At 47.8% G+C, this 18,389-nt stretch overlaps 1 protein-coding gene across 2 annotated transcripts in view; it reads right to left on the bottom strand.

The window, feature by feature from the left end:
• Positions 1-9,997: 9,997 nt before the first annotated feature.
• The window catches only part of SERTAD2 (SERTA domain containing 2), a 103,500-nt gene continuing 95,108 nt past the window's right edge, over positions 9,998-18,389 (bottom strand). For both annotated transcript variants that reach the window (XM_045011130.1, XM_045011129.1), the window contains exon 2: positions 9,998-15,971. In XM_045011130.1, the coding sequence (XP_044867065.1) occupies positions 15,011-15,967 (957 nt within the window). In that variant the 5' untranslated portion in view covers positions 15,968-15,971 and the 3' untranslated portion in view covers positions 9,998-15,010. The remainder of the gene's footprint in view (positions 15,972-18,389) is intronic.

Here is an 18,389-nt window from a genome sequence, read left to right as displayed (position 1 = left end):
CTTCAATGTCCACGAGCTGTTAAATTGGGGATATTTAGTATCCATAATCTGAGGGCTGCTGGTTACTTTGGCGCAGTCCCATGGCACTGGAGAGCTGGGCTATAGACAGCAACATGAAATGCAACAAAGACAAATGTAAGGTGCTACACTTAGGGAAGAAAAACCAAATGCAGAATGGGGGGAGGGGGGTGGAAAATGGCGTGGCAGCAGCACTGCTGAGCAGGATCGGGGGTTGTGGCTTTCACAGCCTCAACATGATTCAGCAATGGGGTGCTGTTGCAAAAAAGACAAATGCGATATGAGGTTGCATTAACAGAGGCATAGCATGCAAGTCACGGGAGGTGATAGTACCGCTCTGCTTGATGCTGGTTAGACCTCAGCTGGAGCACTGTGTCCAATTTTGGTCACCAATGTACAGAAAGGCTCCAGCGGCAAGCAGCAAAGATGATCAAAGGGATGGAATGCAAGTCATATGAGCAAAGGCTGAAGGAACTGGGCATGTTTCGTTTGGAAAAGAGGCGATTAAGGGAGGGAGATATGATAGCGGTCTTCAGATACTTGAAAGGCTGCCATAAAAAAGCTGGAGAAAAGTTGTTCTCTCTTGCCACAGAGGGCAGAACAAGAGGCCACGGGTTCAAACTACAGCACCGCAGATTTACATTACATCTCAGGAAAAACTTCCTAACTGTAAGAACAGCAGGCCAATGGAACAGGCGCCTCGGGAGGTTGTGGAGACTTCTTCATGGGAGGTTTTCAAAAGAAGGCTGGGTGGTTTAGGCACACCAATTCCTTCATCTTGGCAGGGGGTTAGACTAGATGACCCTTGCAGCCCTTTCTAGCCCTAGGATTGTTTCTGGCCTTGGAAGGGTTGAACATAACTCTTAGGATCAGGTTTCTGGTGCAGAGAATCATGTTGGCGAGATCAACGCAGCGTTCCAGGAATAGTCACTAACATTTGCTGACAAGTCGTTGTTTCTGTGAACATTCCTGCCAATCAGCTCGATCATTAGGGTGTTAGTGGAACGCAAAAGGGGTGCGAGCAGAACCACATTGAAGTCAGGTGTTGCCCAGTAGCAGCTATTCCTGGGGGATCATTTTGACGCAACCACCCAGCTCGCCTTAGAACGCTGTGAGGCACCCGCCTGACTTGGCAGCTATACGCTCACTAGGCTCATGGCTGGACTGGATTTAGCTGCCCCTCCTCATGTCAGTTTGGCTTCGAGCAGTGATCGCCCTTTCCCCTTCAGCTCCCTGGTCCCCCATTTTTGCCTTGCATTCCCTCAATTTGTCTAGCTCACAGACTACAGGGCAATGATTTCCCCACCCACACACACACACTCCAGCTGCGCAGGTGCAATCGGTGGCGTTGCGTGCATGTATCTGAGTGCCAAACACAGCCCATAGACATTGGCAGGACCTACAGTCCTGGAGTCTTAAACTTGCACCTGTCCTGCCCAGGTCACAGGACCGCAGTGTTACTGGCCATGCAGGCTGGGCAGCCTTTGCAGACGTTAAAATTCCAGGATTAGGCCAGCTCGTCTCTCTGCTGCCCAGGCAGGATTCTGCCCCAGTGCTCTGACAAGCTCATCTTTAAATGGCTCAGGCCACGCTGCTGGGTCCATCTCCATAGTGCCCCGTACTGAGGGGTACAGGGCAAATGCTGCCCTCACATTCAGCCAGCGGAATGGCACGGACTGTGTGGCGTCTCGGGGGGGGGGGAGCAAGAATTGGGAGCAAAGAGTTGCTCTGTTTTTAACCCTTGACGTGCCTTAAAGCTATGGCTATAGACACTACAAGGCAGGGGTTCTCCACCTTCTTATGTCTGTTTCGGGGGACTGTGACTGAAGACAAGCAGTGGCGCCCCCTCCCTGTGGGGCTGAAGTTGGGAGCTGTGGGGCTAAAGACTCCAGGGCTGGGGACTTAGGGCTCTGGGCTCCGGCCACCCAGCAAGCATAGGCATGGTTTGGCTTCTGTTTTGGGGGCAGGGCCCAGAGGGGCTCAGGCCAGCTCCACACGGCAGGACGTGGGGTGGAAGCACCACACCTCCATACCCTGACTCACCTCAGCAGGTCACCCAGCCAGTCTGGGTTGTGGGGAGGGGTGCAACCAAAAATTATAGCTCAAAGCGGGAGGCTGGCTCAAAAAGTGCAGGCAGGGGATAGCTCAGGGTGCAGGGAGAGAGGTAGCTGGGGCCATGTGCAGGCAGGGGGTAGTTCAGGGTGCAGGCAGGGGGTAGCTGGGGCTCTGTACAGGCAGGGGGGTAGCTCAGGGTGCAGGGAGAGAGGTAGCTGGTCTGTGTGCAGGTAGGGGGTAGCTCACAGTGCAGGCAGGGAGTAGCTGGGGCTCTGTACAGGCAAGGGGTAGCTCACAGTGCAGGCAGGGGGTAGCTGGGCTGTGTGCAGGCAGGGGGTAGCTCAGGGTGCAGGGAGAGGGGGAGCTGGGCTGTGTGCAGGCAGGGATAGCTCAGGGTGCAGGCAGGGGGGTAGCTGGGCTGTGTGCAGGCAGGGGGTAGCTCAGAGTGCAGGCAGGGGGTAGCTGGGCTGTGTGCAGGCAGGGGGTAGCTCACGGTGCAGGGAGAGGGGGAGCTAGGGGCTGTGTGCTGGGAGGGCCCCCCCACCTGCAGGTGCTGAACTCCCTGAGGGCTCTGCGAGCCCCAGAGCCGGCTCCCCCTACCTGGGCGGTTCTTACCAGTGCACAAGCAGTCAAAGGGAGCTGGTTGGTGAGGAGCAGCTGTAACTCCAGACACCAGCAGGAGGAGGAGATGGGGAACGCTGCCACGGCCCTCTCCATGGCCCCAGCCAGAGCAATAGCAGCCCCCCGCCCCCCTGCCCGGCTCCAGCTTCCGGCCTCTGACCTACCCAGGGGCTGGGGGAGAGATGGAGGGATGGGAGCTTCCCCTGGGAATGCCCCTTCCGGCTAAGGCAGTGTAGTTTGGATTGCAATGACCCTATGCCCCCCGACTCCACCCATGGGCTCGAGGCTTTAGTCCTGCAGGAAGAGGCAGGACTTCAGCCCCACAGCTCCAGGCTTAACCCCCCCCCCCTCCAGGGGGGCATCGGGGCTTCAGCCGCAGGCCCTGCGGCCCTCCTGAAATGACTTACCTCCGGTTGAGAACCGCTGCTTTAAGGTGTAGGTTCACATTCAGTTTTGTACATAGAGGTGATGCCTTAAAAGAGTATAGTGGTGGCATCTGTTCCCTCACAGTCACAAGCAGACAAACCGAGGGTAAATGTTGAATCTGCAAGTTCTTTAGTTAAAATAACTGGAAACGGTCCCAAGCTGCTGAGTTCAGATCTGGATGGGGACTCCCTCCCTCCCTCCCCCCCCCCAAGTCCATCAGGAATGTCTGGCTCTAGGCCTGAGGATTTGGGCCTGTCATGACAAATAAGCTCGGTTACTTGTAGGACAGCAGCTTCCTGACGTTTTCCAGAACATTAGCCTTCCCATACATGAACTTCAGCAGGGTTCCCTGATAAACAGAGTAGGTTGTGGATGGGTGGGATGTGTGCGAGAGAGATGCAAACTACATAGGGTACATCTACACTGCAATAAAAAACAAACAAACATGGCACCGAGTCTCAGCACCCAGATCAATTGACTCGAGCTTGTGGGGCTCAGACTGTGGGGGCTAAAAATTGTGCCCATAGACATTTGGGCTCAGGCAGGTTCATGCCGAAAATACAATGCAAGCCGATGAGATTCCAGCCGAAGAAAAGCAGCATTTTTCCCAATGATGCCGTTTTTCTCCATATCCTCGTACACCCGCCCAGACAAGTGGATTTATTTCCTCCTGCCAGCACGTAGAGACAGGAGAAGAACGAGATTTGACCAAAAAAGCCCTTGCTGGCTGCATCAGCTCTGCTGGAGGGTTTCCAGGCAATGGAACTAAACTTACCCCGAGCTGCCTAGAACTGTTCTTTCCTCCCCTGAGTGGGTGGCGGAGGAGAAACAAGCTCAACAGGTATGAAATTATCCTGCCCCAAAATCTTACAGTAGCAGCCTAGACAAGTCGGACTACCAAAGCAATAGCCACCTTTCGCGCCTAGAAAAGAGGCGGGCACCTACAACGGACTGCAGACCCTGCAGCAGTGTCACCCACTCCGGCGACTGTTAGAAAGCGTCACAACATTTGGTGTCTTTCTTAAAGCCCCAGCGCTTGCAGTCAGCTTATTTCATGAGACTCTCAGCATTCGGTGAAATAAATAAAGTTGGTCACTAGCCCTCATGGTTGTGGAGAAAAGGGGACCCTAAGGATTCAGTAACCTCCCCCCACCCCCATTTATTATCGTTAACATCTGCTGATTGTTAAGCCGGTTGGATGATCCCGGGAGTGCCTGAGGCATGGTTTTTTAAATGCTTGGGGGCAGCCAGAGTCACAGCGAGTGGCTGGACTCAGTCAGTAGTGATGGCAGCAAGTGTGGGGACAGGCCCCACGAGCCAGTCGCTGCACATACATGTCAGGACAAAGCCTTTGCTTTCTCCAGCCAGGATGCTGTCACCGGCGTAAGCCTCCCAGGCCTCAGGAGGCTCTGCATCAACGCTGACTAACTTGTTCTCCCTGACTCAGTCTTGACTGTATGACCCCACTCCTGGGTGTCCCCAGGCAGTGCACGTGGGCTGCTGTCCTCTGAGGGACATAACCAGAGCCCGTCTGCCGTCCAGCATGGGAGGCCCCTTCTCCGTCTGCGTCCCTGGCCAAGGATGCAAGGCAGGTGGGGACACAGCGGGGCCTCGCCTGGGGCAGCGAGTAAGGAACAGCAGAGGAGCCAAGTATTGCACCTAACCTCTTCCCCGCACTGGTTGTCCCTGACTGGCCTGGCGTGAGTCCTCCTGCAGGCGCACCAGGGGCCACCCTCTCAGGCTGGGGGAGGCTCTAATCAAACTCAGGGCAGAGTTAACTCCTGGCTGGAGTCTAGAAGTGGCCCCACTAGAAAAGAGAGAGGGGAATAAAACAACAAATTAAAGCTCATTAAACATCAGAAAATTGAAATGACCCTAACTGGCTTCGTAGGCCGGCCCTCAGCAAGTGCCTAACTGCAGCCATGCGCCGTGGGTGGTGCTGGTGGTGTGTGTGTGTGTCCGTCCGTCCGGTCTCAGGATAGCTCTACTGGGAGGGGACTTGCAGAAGGGAGAAGTAGAGCTCCATATGAAAACACACGTGACACAAGCAGCACATTGATAGAATTACAGAACCCCCATCCCCCCAAGAGTAACCCGAAGAAATGAGCCTACCCCAAAGTAATGGAAAATCTGATCTAGTTACACTGCTCTAAGCCCCATCATGTGGCTCTAGTTATAACAATGCCTTAAACTGGGCTGGCTTAATCCCATTAAGGCAGCAGGCCTGAGCTACACTGCTTTATCCCAACAGACCTGCAGCCCCGTGTGGCAGCCTTGCACTGGTATAACTGTAATTGTAGCGCTAAAGTGGCGCAGACTTTCTTGTGTCGCCAAAGCCAAAGGCTCCTAAGTGACTTGGGCACTTTGAAAATGTTACCCAAGCCCTTTAGCCCACGGTAGCTGGGCCATGTTGACAAACACATGCCACCATCACACCTTTGACGCCTAGCCCAGCAAGGCCTTTGTGGTAGTGAGATCGGCACAGGCGCCCAGCGCGCTGACGTGAGGATGCGGGAAACTGTTTTGCTGGTGCTGTTGTAATAAGGGGGTGTGTTGGGAGGTGGGAGGGAAGGCCTGCGGCCTTGATGCACACACTAGTCCAGTGCAGGCTTCCAGACACAGAATTTTTTGGTGCAGTTTTTGCACAGACAGGCCATGGCACCTGCTCTTTGAACATTTTCTGGGGGAGGGCGTTCTCTCCCAGATCCCTCTTTACTCTGCTGGTTCCTGCTTGCTTTTGGCTGGCTCCCAGCACAAGGAGAACAGAGGGTGAAGAATTGGCCAAAAAAGGTAACAGTTTTAGTTTGGGTGCGTGCGCAACCTACCAGGGACAATGGATTCTTTCTAAAAGACGGGGTGGGGGCACAAGGCCCCGCCCTGTCCATGCCCCCCCTGCCCCTCCTCTCCCCCCCCAAGGCCCCACCTCCCAGCCAAGCCAGATGCTAAAGCCAGGCTGGGGAGCCTGGGCTCCTCTACCTGCCCGGGTGGCAGGACTTGAGAGCAGCCCCCGGCCCTCCGGGCAGGTGGAGCAGCTGTGACTCCCCACAGCAGCCATGGGTGGCTCTTACCCTGTTCTGGCTTCCAGCTGGGGGGCAAGGGGGGTTCAGAGCTGCAGCCAGGCCATGGTACGAGCTGCCAGGGCAGCTGTGGAGCGCCACGGACCCTCCACCTGCCCTGGGTGGGGGATCCGGGGAGCAGGGACACAGGCCAGAGGACCCTCCCACCCCGGGCAGGTGGAGGGTCTGCAGCTCCCCCACAGCTGCTCGGGCTCCCGGACCACTCTCACCTCAACTGGCTCCAGCTTCTGACCTGGCTGAGGAGTGGGGGCCTTGGGGGGAAGAGGAAGGGCAGGAGGCTGGGCCCATGCCAAAATGGGAGGGCCATGGCCCCTTTGCCCCTCCCCCCATTATCTACTCCCCACCTCACCCCCAGCAGCACCTCCCTCCTGAACTTGGAACCCCTAATGCTCCTCCCACTCCTTCAGATGAGCCCACCCCTTTACCCTTCAGCCCTACATTAACATTGGAGCTACCCTACCCCCTGCCCCTTCTCCACACCAACTCTGAGTTTCAGCTTCACAGAAACTGGCTGGATTCAGTGACTGATCAGAAGCACTGGCAGGCTCCAGTGGTAATGATGTCCGGTTGCCCCAGGCCAAGGGAGTTGCTACGATGCCTGTACTAGGCTCCTGCTGGAAAGTTAGGGAAGCAGGCGAGGAGAAATGGAGTCCCTGGTATGAAGAGGGAGGACACCAGATACTCCCTGAACATAAAGTGATAGCCTGACTCATTGCCTTGATGGTTGGCAGCAGATGGCTACATGAGCAAGGGAGACATGGACTTTGGGAATGGAAAAGGTGCATTTAGATTGTAGTTGCTCTCTTGCTTTGGGGAGGGGGACATTTAAACTCCTCAGTAGAGTGACAGCAATAGACTTGCATGACTGCCCCCATCCTTCCAGAGTGATCTAGGAGTCCCAACTCAAATACCATGGACCTGAGTCTGATCCCGTCTACACTGATGTCATCACATGGCCCTTAATGGTGCTGCACCTAATTAAACATGGAGTGAGGTCAGAATCACAGCACCCCTCATTTCCCTCACTTGGGCCCTACAGCATTAACAGCACAATCACTATTGCTTGAGCTAAAAGAGTAACTCTTATCTAGCAGCTATAGTAGACCCTTCTCCTATATGGACCAGCCATTAAAGGGAGACACAGATCACTCTGCCAGTGTAGGGAAAAGCCCTTAACTTATTGAATTGGAACAATAAGCAGAGCAGCTTTTAAAAAGGGGACAAACCCCACCCTCACCACCAATCTAGGCAGGGTAGAAACTGCATTCTACCAACAGATTGAGATGTAGACTGAATCTATACCCTATTCTGCAAAAGTAAGGATCCATGTGAATAAATGGCCAAGATGTTTTAAAAATTAAATGTCAACCAAACTGGTATTACTTAAAAAAAATCAAAATCCCCACCCCTTTACTAATAGTCTCCAGTTAGGTAATTAGGCTAATGATGCCTAATATTGGATTAGGAATATTAGATTCCTTAAGTGCAAGAGTGAGCGTACAGTGCAGATGGGTGTGCTAGGGAGAGTGAGCACGCACTACACATCTGATCAGGTATCAGAGTTTGGGGAGATTGTTTGCTTTATCATTGCAGTGTTATATTTCACCCTTATTTAAATGGTTCCTGGTCTTAAGAGAAATAGAAAAGCAAATTCCCCCACTACATCAACACCAGCCTGTCCATAAGCCTCCCACTCATCTCACTGGCCTCGGTATTTCTTGTGTCCTGTATTCCTGCAGCCACTTGTTACTATTGCCGAGCAACAGACCTTAGAAGCAGCTGGTCTGCAGCGCTGTCACAAGCGTTCTAAATGCAGTACCCTGCCATTGCTGGCTGTGATTCCGGTAACATGAGCCAGTTCTCTGTAGTCGAGATGGTGTCTGTGGCATGTTAAGACAGGAAAACTCACTGCTTTCCTGCAGTTTTGAATCCCCAACTCAAGCTGCATCGCCAGTGTCTGAACGTATGGCCCTGATTGAATTTGTAAGAGAGCACCACCACCTCCAGGAATATGCAAGGCCAAACATAACCGGGGTGATATGATTCAACCCCTATGTACCTGACCACAGCAAAACCCAATCCTGATGTAGATTCTGCTCAGTGAGACTCATTATTGCTTAAAACTGCTCGAGCAAAGACAAGCCCTTGCCCTCCCCACTCCTGCTATCCTGGGAAGTAACCACCACTCAGCTAGAGCTGGGGTTTTCAGGACAAAATTTTTAGTAGCCTCAGAGTGCGGCCACCAACTCTTGCTGGTGGCCGCTCTCCAATTTCTACCTAAAACACTTAATTAGCTTTAGGAAAAACAAATGAATATGCACATAGACATCATTGTAATTCCTTTATTGCCAGCTAGTTAGTCTGGTGTGAAAAGTGGTATTAACAAACATACAAGTATCGCTTTTCATACCAGACTTACTCAGCCAATCAAGCTCGGGGACAAATTAAGCCCTGGATGGGTGGGATAGGAGAGTGGGGGAGGCAATGGGGGCTGGGGCCTGAAACCCCACAGCCACAGCCCAAAGCCCTGCGGCAGAGGGACTGGCCCAGGGACGGAGCCCAAAGCTGTGTGGCTGGAACCTGAGGCCTGCCGCCGTGCAGCCAGAGCTGAGGGCTACAGCCTGAAGCCCCACGGAGAGGCCCTTCTCCCCTGCCACCCCACAGCTGAAGCCCAAACCCTGGGCCCCACCACCCCTGGGAAAGTGGAGAACTCACCTGCTGCCTGTTCCCCAGGTGACTCCAGGGGGGTGCAGGGCTCAACGCCTGCTGGCAGCCCCTGAAAGCAACACCAACTTCCAGGAACAACACGGAGTGGGAGAGGACGCTCCTCCGCCCCCCACCCCCGCCCCAAAAGAAAAAAAAAATCACCACAGTCCAGGAGGCTGTGGCTGCAAGAAAAGTCCCTGGTGGCCACATTTGAGAAATGCTGACCTAGAGGGATGAGGGTGACATCTGAAATCCAGCAGTGGATTATATAGCAAATGGTTCCAGCTGGCTTTTAATGCCGTAACTTAAAGTGCCTTCCGTCCCTTAAAATGGGACAGATTCTGTTCTCAGCTGCACCAGCTGAAATCCAGAGAAACTCCACAGAAGGCCCCAGGGTTACTCCGGGCTCGCCCCAGCGAGAGCAGGATTGTTCCCTCCTCTCTGTAAACCGACGCAGCCCCGCCAGTCAAATGCAGCTACTTTCTACATCTAACACTTGGTGATTAATGCTGCAGGACATGAGGCCAAGACCACACTGCTTCCACACTAAACTCAGGGCTGGCCCACCCTGCCCACAGCCAAACCATTCGGAGGGTGCTCCAAGGGCAGAATCTCCCTAGGGAGTGCCCTCTTATTGTTGTTGGGGTGCAGGGTCTGCTCCCCTGTGGAATTAGCCACCTCCAACCCTGCAGAGACAACTAATGGGAGTCAAGATCTATCCCTGTGGAGGCCTTGTGCCTGGGCGGTCCTGTTCCCTCACGCCCCTCGTCCAGCCTGGCTCCAAATGCCACCGGCCCGTCTTCCTTACAAGGAAACTCGTACCATGGAGGGGGCTCCATGGCAACGCAGGTCAAAGCTGTATTTACCTTTCCGGGGGAATCTCCACAGAGGAGCTAGGGGGTAGAGTGCGTGTGTCTCGCCCGCACAACCGGTCCCATTCAACCCAATGTGAGGACAACCCTAATCTAACGGGGCTGGAGACGTCTGGGGATGCAAACCCTTCCTCGGTCAATAGGTTTCCCAAGCCCTGTCTGGATTCCCTTTTAACACAATGGTTTTGGTCATGAACATAAATATAAGGGACAAGGGTTTTGTATCTTTTAATTGTTTATTGTATAATATAAAACTACAAAAGTAAGACTGCTCATTTCCATGTACATTTGTCCAATTGTTTTGATTACAGCCCATACCTACATGTGAATACCGTAATCTGGGTTCAAATGTATATGTCTGTAATATTGCATAGAAAAGGCACAGCGCTAAGGTCTGTGGGGGAAAAAAAAATACAGCCTTCTTTGTGACAATAACAAGCCCTCTTCAACCACCATGCACTGAACATGTCACACTATATATATATACACACACCTTTTCCAGAATCTCTGCCTTTGCAGATTCTAGCATGGGTTACATTGTTAACCCTCTAAAAAGTTTTTGTTTCTTTTTAAAAAGGATTCCAGAATTTGCATTAGGCCTATTTCCTGAAAGAGGGGGGAGGGGAAGCTTAGACTGAACTAATTTCTGAGAAACATTCAGACTCATTAACGTAAGCACTGAAAGCAACTTTCACAAGAGCAGGATGCTGAAATCCGTTCAAAATTAAATCAATGTTCACACCTCTTCAGAGCGAGCGAACCCATTTCTCAGGCAGGAACCATTATAATTTGCTCATTTAGTTTTTGAAGAACGTGTAAACTTTGGAATCACAACACTGAAGGCGATTAACATACAGCAGGGAGAAAACTACAATGGCTGCGGCACAAGCTAAGAGTTTAGTCTCACACTGGGCATTTCAGGTGGCGTCTCGATCATCTTATTTTGTAGCTCACTGCGATGAACATGAATAGACAGATGCCTTTAATTTTTAATACTTTACTGCTCCTCGAAGTTTCTTTTAAAAGGAATCTCTCTTTGCTTTGCATACAGATATGTACAGTCCACTAGGACTCTGAGCAGGGACTGTTACTGGGGCCCAATCCTGTATTGCTGGCAAAATTCCCACTGAGAACTACGTATGAGCAAGGACTGCCTGATCAGTAAGCAATAGTAAAATCAAAAGCCATGCGAAAAAACATGGTGCCCTTGGAATGTGCATTTACCACTTTTTGTCTGTGTCTTACCATTTTGCACAAATGCAGTGTCAGTTCTGTTGCACTTTCTGGAGTAAGGGCATCACCCTGCAAACTCTTACTCGCTCAGAGAGCCCCCCAGACTTCACGGGGACTGCTTGCATCAGTGAAGATTTAGGGGACGTCTACACTACAGCGCTGTATGGGCGCAGCTGCACTGGCTGTAGCGCGTCTGGTGAAGACGTGCTTTGCTGATGGGAGAGCGCTCTCCCATTGGCATAATTACTCCACCTCGGTGACATGCCAAAGCTACGTCAGCGGGAGAGTGTCTCCCACCGATATAGAGCTGGTGTGGACAGAGCGAAACTTGCGTTGCCCGGGGGGAGGCTTTTTCACACCCCTGAGCAACGTAAGTTAGATGGACTTAAGCGGTAGTGTAGACCTGCCCTCACTCATGCATTTACAAGATCAACCCCTAAAGGAACAGCGGCGGTATGCGAACCTTGCTGCTGCTTCTACTCAAGACTCCACCTGACTTTAAAGGGCGCAAGAGCAGGCCCCTTTAAAGGAACGGACGCATTAAGAGTCTGATTTTTAGGACTAATTTTGAGTATTAAAGTCTCCCTCATCCATACTTTTTGCATATTTCAAACAACCAGACCCATGTTGGAAAAGAGTGTGTGTGTGTGGGGGGGGAATTAATGTGAACCTTCCATATCCCGAATAGAACCCAATGCATTTTCTCTGAATCAGGCTCCCATCCCCTTTCCATACAGATTGACATTCCTACAAGAGAATACATTCCTACCATACATTCTGTACATGTTACAATCCAGATGTTGTTAGCTCCACAATAAAATAAATATATTTACAATGAAAAAAAGGAATAAATAACTTATGAAAAAATCACTTCAAATCCAAAGCTCTTTTATTCTGCTCCCATCTTGTCACTTCATTGCACATCATTGTCAATATACATTACCTGGGTATTCATCTTTTATAAAGAATTCTTATCTTGACTGTTATACTCAGCCCTTTGCAAGAAGGCCATGCTATAGAAAGAAAGTTACTGCCAACGCAGAAGGTTCCAACAAGCATTTCAATCTATAGAATTAAAGGTTACAGTTCAAAATAAGAATTACCAACCTTTTGCCTAATTTTATAAATCAGGTGTTTTGCTCTGTGTGTATCTCCTGCCAACTTCCTTTAAGTACACCTCTACCTCAATATAACGCTGTCCTCGGGGGCCAAAAAATCTTGTCACAATATAGGTGAAACCGCATTATATCGAACTTGCTTTGGTCCGCCAGAGCACGCAGCCCCACCCACCCGGAGCGCTGCTTTACCGCGTTATATCCGAATTCGTGTTATATCAGGTCACGTTATATCGGGGTAGAGGTGTACTCTAATATTAAGGATTTCCCTACTTTATTACCAAGGACACACAGATTTCTTTTGAGAGGTAAAGAGTATTTTGAGATTCTTTCTCCTGTTCTGCAATTACAAAGAGACTTCAAACAACCACTTTTAAACAGCAGTTCACTGCTCTGAAAATGGCGTTTATTTGAACTGTTGCCTAACATATGGTGCTTGTCTAAAAACACAATTAACTAATCCAAAGAAAGGGCAGTTGTTAAGAACTGATTTACAATAACTTAGAACAACGATAATCAACTGCTTACCATGTTATTGTTCTGAACAATCAACATTATTGCATGGCTTTAGGTTTTTGTATACAGATTGATACACTTTGTGGTAGCTATGGTTCCTTGGGTGTTCCAGTTACAAAAGTTGTGGAGTGTGTGGCAGGATTGTTCTCTTACAAGGAATGGAAGCTGCTGACTGAACAATAGCCAAACATTACTGGATGCAAAACAGAGCGACCCTTCCCCAGCTGGCCCTGCGCCGGCAATTAAAAATGGTCCTTAATTTTAGTTGGTTGCTGCCATTCTGTTTGAAGTTAGAAAATACTATATTGTAAGCAAACAATTGTGATTATATCAACATCTTGTTGTGTCAGATAGTATTTCTCTTTAAAATAGACTAAAATTGGCTGATTAATTAGGATCTAGAAGCATTTCCTAATTGTACATGATGCATTGCATTTAGAGTAGCAGTTCCTTCCCTGAAAAATTTATTTGCTTTGTGTTATGTGTGTGCATTATATATATTTACTAGTAAATATATATGGCCTGTTTAAAGTGCCAATTTATAAAGCTGCCTTCTTAAAGGCAGACAAGACCCAATTTTATCCATGACAAGAAGTGAGCAGAATTGACTGAATATTGCCAAATGACATAAAACATAATTTAAAATTTCTTAAATAAATATAAAAGTTATTCCTAAAGAAGCCATAGGCATGTCAACAATATAGGTTGTAACCTGCACTCATCAGCTAAAGTACCATTGAAAAACTAAAATGCCATAGCAATTTCAGCAACAGGCATGATACATTGCAAACGTTTTTTTAAATTAAATGTACACCACAATGAATACAAAAATGCTATTGGTGCAGTAATGAGAAGACTTCTCAGGTGTTACGGGGGGAAGGAAACATGCATAGAAAGCTGTGTCTGTATATTCATTGTAAAACAGGTCTATAAAGTGTAAAGCAGGTAACGCGGTTGAGACAAGAAACGAACCCTAGAGGAGATGCCAAGTGATGTAACACGACTGGCTCCAGTTTCAACAGCAATGGATACTAAAATAAGTCCATCCAGTGCAGATAAGAGATGAGCTTCACTGCAGTAATACTGAAGTTGCATTTTTCAGCACTTATTAACACAGTGAGGGAGAAAGAATGCTCCAAGAAAGGGCAAGTGGAATCTTGAACGCAAATTAATTGGAACAAATACCATGTATATCTTCTTTAAGAAAAATTACAAAGAGATGTATTTGTATATGGCGTGTATATTCCCATTAAAATTAAAAGCTAAGGAAATGCCGACTTGCTAAAATGGTAACACATTTCAAGTAACAAAGACAATTGGCTGTTCCAAATTTAGAAAAAACCCCAAAAACTTTGCTTAAAAATAAAAAGATTATACGTTTGTTTGACATACTGGCTTCAGGATCAGGTTTTCAGTAGCCTTGATCTCACAAGAGAACACTTAGAATGAAGTTTCACAATTATCTCCTGCCAACTGTTTAACATAGGTCTTGGAGTCGACATGGCTCTAGGTTTTCAAATCACAGTAGTGCACAGGTGGCTACAGCAGCGAGTAAATATTTGTGAAACAGCCCCCAGCCCTTTCTTAAAGCATTGCTTGCATTCAGGGAGACCTAACTGCAGATTTATTTGATCCATTTTTCTCTTTGCACCATACACATATAAAACATTACAACTCTGTATAAAAGTACAAGGGGTTCTTGTACATCAATTATGCAGGAACTATGTGAGCAAATCCTATCAAAATAGCTATTTTTTGTGTGTATAAACAGCATTTGTTTTTAGAAAAAACAATATAATAAACTGCAGAATCTGTACAAAAATATAAAATAAATTTGGGCAGCAGTTTCTAAACAGCCATGTAAATGCAACACTTAAAGAAGACTAGTTAATGCCTCCAAAGGGCTGAATTGCTAAGTCAACCTATACAGGGCTAAAATGCCAAAAAGGTACGGAGATTATCTAAATAATAAATTTTTTACCTCTTGCAATAAAACTTATAGAAAAAATAGACAAATATGCACATGCAAATGTACAGCTTTCCCCAACATAATCCTTGTGCTTAGCTTTTACAATTCAATTTTTTTGTCGTAATATCATAGTAATATTGTCTACAATATGTATTCTTTCCTATACCAGGGTATTAGGTCTTCCTTGAGGAACCACTTAAAAAAAATACATTGAAAGTGGTCATACATGGATGAAGGCACTCCAACTCTGCTTGAAGCAAAAACTAGTGTGATCCTTTTCTTTTAAAAAAGGCAAGCAAGGACGCATGCACAGTGCTGTGAATTTGGAGGGGCGGGGAGGGAGGGAAGGGTTGTGAAAATACTACCAAGTGTATATACTGGTACATAAAAAGTCGTTATACTTTAAGACCCAACAAGCACCTCCATTATGTGATCCAGTTCTGTGAGGTCCATTTTGAAAGGCTGATTTGGGGTTACTGGTTGACTGCTATAGGGGGCTAGAGTTTTTAGGAGATCATCTGCTGAGACCGGAGCCATTTTTGAGGCAGCCCCTGTAGCAGATGTGCAAGGGTCAAAATCATACATAGACGTGTCAATGTCAGCAAACAGAATATCATCCAAGGTCAAGTCTGTAAGGAAACCTGTGGAAGTTGTTATTTCAAAATTGCCGGGTAAAGAGTCCATGAGTTTTGATTCACTTGTTCTGCTCTCTTGGACTCCCTCAGACTTTTGAACATTAGACTCATTGGAGTTGTCTTTAGAGTCATCTGTTGTTGCTGCTGCTTCTGTTGCTGCTACTACTGCCTCGGTAGAGGTAGGTGTTGGACAGAGCTCCTCAATTTCGTCCAAGGCCGAGGAGAAACTGTCTTTTACCGGTTGGACAGCTGGAGGTGGTAGTTTTGTAGGACCATCATGTTGGACAGTCTGGGAAGTGCAAAAAGTGTCATCCTCAAGCAAAGAGGCTGGGGTGAGGCAAGACTCTAATGGTGTAGTGCTTACTAAGTCAGTGGGGTGAACTGGCTGAGAGGCAAGATGACTGAACGCAGGCTGAGCCTCTCGAAAGCTGTCACCCAGAGGGTCAGTAGGCTGTGAAGTGGTGATGAACACAGGCCTCAAGCTGCCTTCTTGTTTGAGTTCCTCCTGGATTCGCCTCAGCATGTTGTTAATTAAAACTGTCTTTTGCAAGCTTGGCTCTGTTAATGGCCTGTGGTTATAAAGTTTCATAAGGGAAATGTTGAAGATAGTCTGGCGCTGTAAGGTGTAAGACACCTTAGATGGACCGTCAGTAGGAGACACCACTTTGCCTTCCAGCCCATCTTCATGCTCGTCAAACTTCCGCTTTCCTCCTTTCCCCAACATATATCTGAAAAAGAGGTGGGGCGGGGGAAACCATTACAATAAATCATTTAAAATATTTATATCTTACAGCAAAACACTGACTTTATGCTTCACACCGAAGCTCAGCGTCAAACAGTTTCTACCTACCCTAGGCAGATATTCTACATACCAGTGACACAGATGGGTCTGAATCAGATCCCACTCATACTGGTTTCCCACTAGAGTAACTCCATTGACTCCAACGGAGTTACTCCTGATTTACACTGGTGCAATAGAGAGAACAGAATTAGGCACAGATAGGTCTAGTCAGAGCAATAGCTACCTTAGTACAACGCTACGGCTGATAATTTAAACAAACCTAAGTTAGCAAATTCAAAGTATGGTTAGAGCTGCAACTATAACCCAGCCCTCTGCACACCTGTAGCATTTACACTATACACTGTTAGGTGCATTAGTTACATCCCTCTCACGCCAATGTGGGCACGCAGGGTGGAAACGAGGCTCTTCCATTCCTCGCCAGCATTTGCTGCTGCTTCCACCTGCTCTGCGGTGTTGAGGCTGACTGTTCTGCCTCCTCCCTGCTAGGTGTATGCCTTCAATTACAGCTCTCCTACGGGCATTAATCGTTCCCAATCATAACACTGCATTTAACGTAGGGGGTTTTATACTGAATTTCCCTTTTTATTTTAAATTAAAAAAATTCCAAGCAACTGTACACAGAGAGATTGCAGAGTCAACTCTCTGGCATTCCACATATATGCAAACCCCAACCTGTTTTAGTCCAATGATTAAAATAAACTCTAGCCCGGGAAATGCTTGTCTCACCTCTCCAAAGCACATGCATTACAAATGAGGGGGAAAAATCCTTTCAAGTCATTTAGTCCATCCTCCTGCCAATGCAGGATTGTTCTCTCCTGTGTATTCGCCCGTTTAGTGTAATGTTAACAGCTACAGCCACTATAAAAAAGCGACTAGTAGTTTAGGGCACTCAAAGTTCAGGGTGCCCAAATTTAGACTCCTTAAAGGGGCCTGATTTCCAGAATGTGCTGAGCACCCACTCTGCAGAAATCAGACACCCAATAATCAAAACACTCAAAAAAAAAAAATCACGGATCCTGGTCTATTCAGAGTATTTGTTTCTAGGCATTTCAATGTCCCAAACTGAGGCAGTCACAAATGCACAGCTAAATTCGTCACCCTATTAATGCTGAGCACTAGGATCATGATGGTCTGACAGCCTACCTCTGCCACCACCTGCCCTGATGGGGGGCTCGCCCTGCATATTTGCAGTCACTGTGGATCTTAGGCCCTGACTTTTAAAGGTATTCAGCATTCCTCTGCTCAAGGTTGCAAGGCCTAGGCCCGGATTCGCAAAGGTACTGAGGTAAAAACAGTGGAAACTAGGCACCTAAATACCTTTGAGAATCCTGACCTAAGAGGCTGACATGGCTAAGTTCCATTTTCATTTTACACTCCTATGTGCCTAAATCACATTTGGGACTGGGACTCGGGCGTCTAAGTCACTTAGGCCTTGCAACACAGAGAAGCAATGCCTTTACAAATCTGAACTTTGCCATTTTCTATATTCATTTACTTAAAGGAAGGAGCTTCCATCATTTTGTTTGGGGCACTATTTCGGCTGAACAACAGGAAACTTTGACTAACAATGTTGTCAAAAGTTTCATTTCACTCATTTTTCACCTTGTTTATTTGAAGAAACATCAGCTGCCTTTTTCCAGTTATTAGACTGTGTATAACATCCACATGCATCTGATGCGTATATCTCGCTAATCATACTGAATCAACAGGGAAATGACACACTACTGCACTTGCACAATGGGTCTTATTTTTAAATGCCTAATCAAAGCACCTTCCTCACTGAGGCCTACATCCATGTAAAGTTGGAAGCTTAAAAATTTCTTTTGAGGTATCAGAGGACATTTTTAAAAAGTGTCAGCGTGCGCACACACCTTCCTAACACTAAGATACATTTTAAAAAGGACCATCGGAATTTCATACAACTTTCCCAAGAACATAAATTGCCTTTGAACTAAGAAAGCAGCATGGTGCTTTTCCAATCACAGATGTTTTATCAGAAAGTTAGAGAGCATCTGAAAAGAGAGGCCTAGAACGTGTCACTCCCATCTAACCAGAGTACCATAACTGTGACCATATTATTGCCAGCAGTATTCATTGGGTGGAAAAACATCATCTTTGAGACACACAGTAATCAGCTCAGCAAACAAATTCTACCATCATAGTAAGAGGTGCACCTTATGCTATACACTTGGTGTACACACAGTACTCAACTACTTGTCAACCATGTGGAACTTCCAATAGTTCTGGAAGCAAACAGAGGTTTGGTTTTGCTTGGGGTGGTTTTTTTGAATCTCAATTATTACTCAGGAAAACAGATTGCAAAGCCTGATGTGGAAATATATTT

This window comes from Mauremys mutica, chromosome 3, assembly GCF_020497125.1.
Source record: "Mauremys mutica isolate MM-2020 ecotype Southern chromosome 3, ASM2049712v1, whole genome shotgun sequence".
Classification (NCBI taxonomy): domain Eukaryota; kingdom Metazoa; phylum Chordata; order Testudines; family Geoemydidae; genus Mauremys; species Mauremys mutica.
This window is presented reverse-complemented; position numbering and strand designations above follow the sequence as displayed.